An 8,555-nucleotide genomic window follows, 5' to 3' on the forward strand; every position below is an offset into this window, starting at 1 on the left:
CTTTCTCCCACGGTGCAGAAAAAAAGCCATTGAACTATTGGACCATGTTCACTTAAAGGGAGAGGATGCCGTAAGCTTCTTATGATCTTCCAGAAGCTGTCGAGGTTGTCAGATTCAATGAGACACATAATACCAATGGTGGAACACATACTCACATATATTACTTAATATAAATATATAACCATATATAATAAAAATGGATACATATATCAGTATTCCCCTCATAGTTAGTCAGTGTTAGAGAGCTGGTTCTTCATTGTATCAAGTATTATGTGTTGTATGACTTATTCCATAGTATTGCATTATTGTAATGAGCACATCTCTGTGCTCGGTGTTAATGAGCTCTGGTAGCAGTTTCACGTGGTTCACCAAAGTGACTTACACTCTGAGGATTGTTTTATGGGGCGGCAGTTTTGTCCACTCAGCAGTGAGACTTCCCATTTCAGTCCTCCGGTGTAGGAAGCTCTCCGTGTTCTCCTGCGCTCAGTGCTGACTGTCTCTGCCGCGCGCTGCCATGGACTCCAACCACTCGACGCTCACTGCAAAATAACTTTGTTGTGCGTATCTAATGTGCGCCGGCTGGAGTGAGCGGAGCAGCAACCGGATCTCGGCTGCAAAAAGTTAAGACGACTTTCTCGGTGACGACGGGGATCAAGAGCCGCTCATCAACGCTGTTTTTCGGATTCGGTTTTTCTGGTGAGTAGACGCAGTGTCCCGATAACTCTGCTTTTATGTTCGTGTGAGCGACGACAACGATGTTTAACATGTGTGGAAACCAACAGTGGTGCAAAGTGTTATTGCTTATTTCCACTTTATACCTCAACTCCTCCATACATCAGAGTGAAACAGTTTAGCCAACTTTCTACTGCACCACATTCCTTTTAAAGCTATGTAATGCATAGTTACTTAAATGAAGCATTATTACAACAGTTACTATTGCAGTTAAAATAGCTCCACCTTGAGCACCTACAGCTTACATGCATCTATAATAATAATAACCCAATAATATAGTGTATATAGTATTCATATAGCAGTCTGAAAGGGTTCTTTCTGCAGTGACTAGTTTTACTTTTTGATACTTTTAAGTATATATTTCTGATAGTAGTATAATACATTTTTACACTGTGGCACTACTTTTACTTCTCATTCCACCACTGTTAAACACAGACTACGAAAACAAAATGTGTGACTCTTAATGAAAAAGTGAAAAATGGCTTTCAACAGAGAGCCCATGGTGACATTATTAGTCGTCCAACCAGCAGTCCGAAACCCAAAGAGATTCAGTTTATAATCATATAAAACAGAGAGAAGCAGCAATTATATTTGTGTGTTATTGCAGATTCATTTCTGTCAATTGACTCATCAGTTAATCCACTAATATTTTTAGTTTTAGTAAATCTAAGTGTGTTAAAAGGGTTCATATCTCCGTGTTTGTTCCTCCTTCAAAGGTTCGGTCACCTGCTGGCTTGAAAGTTGCATCACTATGGAACCGGTCATCAGCAGCCCCGACGAGCACAACCAGTCGACGACGTACATCACCGTCTTCAACTCTAGCTGTCGCTTTGACGAGGAGTTCAAATACATCCTGCTACCCTTGTCGTACAGTCTGGTGTTTGTGGTCGGCCTGGTGCTCAACGCCACAGCTCTGTGGTTGTTCTTGAAGATGCGTCCGTGGAACCCCAGCACGGTCTTCATGTTCCACCTCGCCCTGTCCGACTTCCTGTACGTGCTCTCCCTGCCCACCCTCATCTACTACTACGCCAACCGCAGTCACTGGCCTTTTGGAGTGGCCGCCTGCAAAATAGTGCGTTTCCTCTTCTATGCCAACCTCTACTGCAGCATCCTCTTTCTCACCTGCATCAGTGTGCACCGCTATCTGGGCATCTGCCACCCGATCAAGGCGCTGACCAAGGTGAAGTCCCGCCATGCCCACCTGGTGTGCGGCATGGTGTGGGCCGTGGTGAGCGTGTGCCTGGTGCCCAACCTCATCTTCGTCACCACCTCCAGGAGGGACAATGACACCCTGTGCCACGACACAACCAGCCAGGAGGCCTTCAAGGAGTACGTGGACTACAGCTCTGTCGTCATGGTGCTCCTGTTTGGCATCCCGTTCCTGGTCATTGTGGCGTGCTACTGCTTGATGGCGCGGACCCTGTGCCGACCCAGACGGGGCTTATCTTCCAGCCAGCAGGGCGCCGCCTCGCGTCAGAAGTCCATCAAGCTCATCGTCGTGGTGTTGGTGGTGTTTGCGGTGAGCTTCGTCCCATTTCACGTCACTCGGACGCTCTACTACACCGCCCGTGTGTTACGCCTTAAATGTGAATTCCTCAACATTGTCAACTTTACTTACAAGATCACCAGGCCGCTGGCGAGCATCAACAGCTGTATTGACCCAATTCTGTATTTCCTGGCTGGGGATCACTACCGGTCCAAAATGATGTCTGCTCTGAAGGGAAACAGACAGACGACAAGCAGCCAACCACCTGAACAGGCGCAAACACAGCTGAGCAACAACCATGGCATCGCGCTGATCTATAAGAACCCAGCCCTTTAAGCCAATGAAGATTTTCAGAGACAGCAGGAAATATATTGCAGAATGCTACAGTAATGAAGATGTATTAAATATGTCAGCTCCAGGCTATCATTTCTAATAGCACATTCAGAAGCACCTGGTTTATTATATTTTTTTGCACTGACAGCAGGTTTGGCAGAGAATCAGTGTACTGTAGCATTCACTCACAGTAGATGCCTTCACTCCATCAAACTTCTGTAATGCATATAGATGTTTTCAATTCCCAATTACACCAAACTCAAGTCGAAAGAGAAACTTTAAGCTACTGTACTCTGTTCTTCTTTGCGATCAATGCAGAAGAATTGTTTGGCTTTCAAATTGTTGGAACAGAATCTGAGACACCTGGGTAAAAGAGTTTGACGCAAGGCGGTCGAAGGTGCATTGAAGTAATTCATAGAATATTTAGTCAGTGGATTGTTGTCATCGATCAGACACTCATTGATCCAAATATTCAAGTTCATATCCAATCAAAGATGACAAACTGCCTCGCTATTGTGTCAGAAATGAGGTAATTATGAGGCAATCCTTCCTGTTGTATCAACAATGTCCGCAGCTACAGCCAGTGCAGCTCCGGATCCCAGCTGTTTTTGTCCTTCAACTTTCACAGCTGTCGTTTGCTCAACCGTGGAGAGAAGCAAAGAGGCTGCTCTGGAAAAGAGGGATATTTTCAAACCACCCACGCCTCAGTAGTGGGATCGGGGATTTTTTCTTTTTACCCTTTTACCTTTGGGATTGATACTTGGAATTTAAAGCCCCTTTTTCTAACAGCAATTTAGGTTGAACTCCTTGATGTTTTTTCCAGGATGTGAAAGCAGTGTTGGAAAGTTTTACTAAATGCTACAGAGCACTTGTCCCTCCCCCCTCCAATGCTGGAGCAGATAAAGCTCTGTGGGTCATGTGGTTCTGGTGTTATTGAGTACGAGCGCTATCTTTGAAGATGTTTTTGTAAATACTGTTTGGTATGTGTCATAAAGTTTTACATCATGAGTAACTGGTGTTTACTGTCTGTTACGTATTATCAGCCGATTATGCAATGTGAAAAATCCAGCCACGATATCATTAAGCTCCAATTGCTTAGTCAACTCAGCCGCATGAAAAGAGCGATGTCAAGTAATGAAATTCTGTCATTTGTGTAAACTGCACAACACTTGTTCAGCCACACTGAAACTAGCTCCACTTGCTGTGATCTGAATAGATGGAGTGATTTGGATGTGAAAGCAGAGTGTGTGACTAACACATCAATAACAACAATATTTTTCAGTGGATGAAAGATAAAGAGATAAGATAAGATAAATAGCAGAGCCTCAAACACGATCATTTTCACTGAAGTCACTTTAAAATGAAAAAAAGCTTCAGTACTTCCACAATGTGTGACAAGATCTAATGTACAAGTGATATTAGCTCATTCCAGTGCTTCTTTGCAGCTACGTGATGCTTGCTTATTCACGGCTAAAACTCCACATTTTTTATGAATAGGTCTAAAATGTCCATGTAAATCTATATGCATCCTTTTAATCACATAATCCAAACAAATGGCCTGCCTCATGTGGTATCTTTTGGAAACGTCGGGGGTTCTGACAGGAATTTAACACACAAGTTATGACCAACCCATGGGAAAGTTGTTTGAAGAGGCTAAACTTCATGTCATTAAAGCTATCAATAAAGAGATATAGCATATTCATGTAAGATGTCCAATAGAATAATAACAGTAGTGCAGTGGTACCCAGTAAGGCAAGGCAAGTTTATTTGTATAGCACATTTCAACAACAAGGTAATTCAAAGTGCTTCACACAAAACCATTAAAAACATCAAACCATAAGGCAAAAGAAAAGGAGATTTAAAAACAATTAAGAACATTGATTGAAACATTAAAAACTCATTAAAACACTAAAAAGCTAAAAAATAGAATGATAGTTGCAGTACAGTTTAAGAAATAAAATACAGTAGTAGTAAAATGTAGGAAATTGATTAATATCCTTGAATCTGGTTCAATTAAAGGCAGCAGAAAACATAAAAAGTCTTCAGTCTTGATTTAGAGGAGCTGAGGGTCTCTGCAGACCTGCAGCTTTCTGGGACTTTGTTCCAGATATGTGGAGCAGAAGAACTGAACTCTGCTTCTCCATGTTTAGCTCTGACTCTGGGAACAGAAAGTAGACCGGTCCCAGACGACCTAAGTGGTCGGGATGGTTCATAGGGTAGCAGCAGATCACAGATGTATTTTGGCCCTGAACCATTCAGTGCTTTATAAACCAACAGCAGGATTTTAAAGTCAATTCTTTGTTGGACAGGAAGCCAGTGCAAATACCTCAGAACTGGAGTAATGTGATCCACTTTCTTGGTCTTAGTGAGGACTCAAGCTGCAGCTTTCTGATTGACTTTTCACAGAGACCTGTAAACACACCGTTACAGTAGTCGAGTCTACTGAAGATAAATCCATAAATCCTCTAATCCTTGATATATTCTTCAGGTGATAGTAGGCTGCTTTTGTAATTGTCTTGATATGGCTGTTCAATCCATAACTACACCTAGATTTATGTCTTGGTTTGTGTTTTTTTTTAATGTCAGTGATTGAAGCTGAGCGCTGACTTAGTAGTGATCTTATGGCTTATAATAATAATGTTGTAATAATGATAATAATTATAGTCTAAATGACAATTGGTTTGAAATATTTCTCCATTGTCTATAATATACAACCATAATTGGTCACAAACAGATAATCAGCACTGCTAGTCACTTCTCAGACTCTTTCTATGTTAACTCTCACCAGCAGGCCTACAAACAGTCTCTCTACGGTCCACCACATCTCTCCGCATGTACGAGAGAAACTGATAAAGGTGACATTAAGTTGCTAATACGAAACGTGATATAATTGTCAATAATGGAAAAAAAAATCCAAGGTTTCAAACTGTTTGCTAAGAAGTCAGCTCTGTGTGCTCTTCTCAACATTTGACCTCAGTTTCACTGTGTGGTGATGCAGGTCATTCCCTCCCGTGATGTAAGCTTATGAGCGCCCCCCTGTGGTGACACGTTGACAGGAAGTTGCACTCAGCAGCAGACCATGGAGCTCAACGACCCAGGTGAAGAAGTTAGAAAAGTTGTTGCAGGTAAACTTCTCGTCATTTTTTGAAAGAAATCACATTTTCGTGTGTGCACGGTGCTCTGTGGGCATTTCGGCCCTCAGCGCTGTCTAACAGACAAATAACGAGGCCAGAAGAAGGTGACACACATTAACGCCACAAACACGGTGATGTGGTCATGACATTAAACCTGCTAAGCTGCCGAGAAAACGTTCTCAAGCGAGCGTTTCACATTATAACCTCAGCCTGGAAACACAAACCTGCAGCAGAGGCTGACGACCTGCTTTTGGTTTCAACTCTGGCGGATGCAAACGTTCACGTAAAGACACTTTTATTTTTTGTGTGTGATCATATCTGCAGCGAGCTTCTGGGCTCGGTCTCCTCGGTGACACCAAGCAGGATGTGTCTTTGCAAGATCCCTTTGCAGAGCAGGTGTCAACACAGTGCAGAAGAGGGTCAAAGTGGAGGGCGAACCTAATTAAAATACATAGAAAAGCAGAGAAATCCTGTTATTGCAAAGTATTTTGTTTGTTTGTTACTTACAGAATAACCCATGTGATCTGTTCGGTGCATTGTGCAAACGAGTTGATGAAATGATCTCTCTGGGCAAATTGCTTCCTCTCAGTTTCTATTGTTGACCTGCTTTTCTGCCCTTATGATGAAAGTTTGGTGGTCTTGAAATTATCCTTGAAGGATGAAAAGAGGATTTGAATTAGATTTAATAGAATTGAGCTAAATTACATCTTTTAGTGATTTTTCATGTTTTTGTGTCACGCTGAATGCTGAGCCACATGTCCCCTCTCTCTAAGTTCTGAAAAATCTCCCTCTGCTGAAACAGTTTAATAACCACTCGGGTAAACTGAAGACGCGTCGCCATTAGGCTGATTTTCTGCAGTCGCTTGATGTTTCTTTGACTCCTGACCGCTGTAATATTTTGTGATTTAGAAATCTTCGTCTCGTCCGTCACGTGTATGTGTCTGGTTGCCCTTTAGGTGGGATAGTTTCATGAAGTCACAAATATTCATCTAAATAATTGAAATGATGACGTCACGCTGCCAGGATATGTTGGTGACTGTGTGAGCACAAGTGTGTGCGTTGTGTGGTCTGATTAGAAACATTGCTTTATGAATCTGGAGAAACGACGTTCCCTTGAAACTACTCAATGCTTTAAGATACTGGGAAATAGTTTATTTACTCACTGACCTAATTATCAAATATTGAAAAGTGAAACATTGCAGATGAACTTCACTTTAATAACAAATGCTGTCGAAGTGTCCCTGAGCAAGACACTGAACCCCTAACTGCTCCCCGGGCGCCTGTCATGGGCAGCCCATGCTCCCACAGGGATGGGTCAAATGCAGAGAAAAATGTCCCCTTCCGGGATGAATATAGTGTATAAAATAAATAAATACAAAATACAAATATGTGCTTTTCGTTTGGTGCAATATGTTATCCAGCAGGATTTTTAATAACTACTATTATTTTACTGTAATGCTTCATTTTATTAGGTTTTAAGATTGTGTAGAACAAGTCCGGGTTATATGTCACCATAGCCCCTCTCGACGCCTGTAAGACAGCAACAAGGGTAAATCGCCCTGGCTATGACTGACGTGTTAGTGTACTAAATGTGTTGGCGTTTAGGGAAAACGCATATGAAGCAATAAATGGCCGAGTCTGTCGTTTACACTGACACTGAGACCCGTTAATGAGGTACACATTCATTTTTTTAATTTTAGGACGGAGATATTTGATCTTAATTAGTAAATGTAACGGAGCCCTGTCGCTTTAATTGTGACAAAGCAGTAGTATTAATGCGTTTACAATTATTTTACTATTATTGCCCCAGACAACAACTTATCGAAAACCACATAAAAAATATAAACATAAATAATTTAATATACTTATTAATTTTATATTAGCTGAATAAATCCCTCTATTTTAATGAACCCAAATAACCACGTCAAAATGATCACATTTAAAAATACCAAAATAATGCACCATGGGATAGATTCTGTTCGTCCTGTAAAACATCTCAACCAGTTGCAGACGTTTCGATAAAACGAGAAAGATTTGACGTGCTTATTTAGATCTGTGTGCGTCTATTCTCCAGCTTTACTTGAGTTAGTTACAATACTTTTTTTTTTTCTTCTTCCCCTAATCGACCAGCTTGCAGACATCACCACTGAACAAGACACTTGATGTCCTCGGGCAGTGAACATGTCTGTGCTCAAGGACGCTGTGGATAGCGAGTGCAATCAATGACCGGATTCACGGCATGAGAAGCACGTTTTTCTTTGGTTTTTTTTTTGTATTCTTATCGAAATAGACTATAGAAAAAAACAACCTGTCTGTGAGCAGCGCGTTTCAGACTGCTGAGAGAAGTCAGCTCCATGCATCCATCATTATTAAATGACAGAGTAGCCATGTCTTATGCTGCAGTATACTTTTAAAAAGCTTTCCATCAGATTACAGTTTTCATACTACCAAAAATCCAAAAACGTAAAGCAATTGCAGCTGATTTATTGAGGACATAAACATATTTTGGACGGTTTAAGCCCTCTTGTTTTAGAGCTATTTCATCTGAGAGGATGAATACAGGTTTTCCAAGAGAAAACTGAATGATTATAATCTCACATGTCAACTACTTAAACAGAGTCAAGGAAAATACAAAACATTCCATCATCAAAATATAAAATGTAAACTCAAGTATAGAAATATTTGCGTTTGATTGTGAGGACATATTTCTGTCGGTACATCTAAACTTAAATACATTTGGTATTGATTGTGAGATACACCCACACCTCGGCCTAAAGTGATGCATTTGTTGAGCCTTGAACATTTTTTTCTGCTTTTTTTTTTTTTTTTTTTTTCCTTCTGTTGTTTGTCAAATTATAAGGCAGAGACGA

General features: G+C 41.1%; 1 protein-coding gene across 1 annotated transcript; it reads left to right on the plus strand.

The window, feature by feature from the left end:
- The first annotated feature begins 451 nt into the window (after positions 1 to 451).
- Positions 452 to 3,563, plus strand: LOC137875984 (P2Y purinoceptor 4-like). Its single transcript, XM_068715509.1, has 2 exons — positions 452 to 696; positions 1,449 to 3,563. Exon 2 carries the CDS (start codon positions 1,484 to 1,486, stop codon positions 2,552 to 2,554), a length of 1,071 nt encoding a protein of 356 aa, XP_068571610.1. The 5' UTR covers positions 452 to 696; positions 1,449 to 1,483; the 3' UTR covers positions 2,555 to 3,563.
- Positions 3,564 to 8,555: the final 4,992 nt, after the last annotated feature.

Source organism: Cebidichthys violaceus, unplaced genomic scaffold, assembly GCF_023349555.1.
Source record: "Cebidichthys violaceus isolate CVI_PGR_0920_01 unplaced genomic scaffold, fCebVio1.0.p SCAF_2, whole genome shotgun sequence".
Taxonomy (NCBI): Eukaryota; Metazoa; Chordata; class Actinopteri; order Perciformes; family Stichaeidae; genus Cebidichthys; species Cebidichthys violaceus.

Coding starts and splice junctions, on each gene's coding strand:
- LOC137875984 (XM_068715509.1), top strand. CDS start 1,484: ATGGAACCGGTCATCAGCAGCCCCGACGAGCACAACCAGTCGACGACG.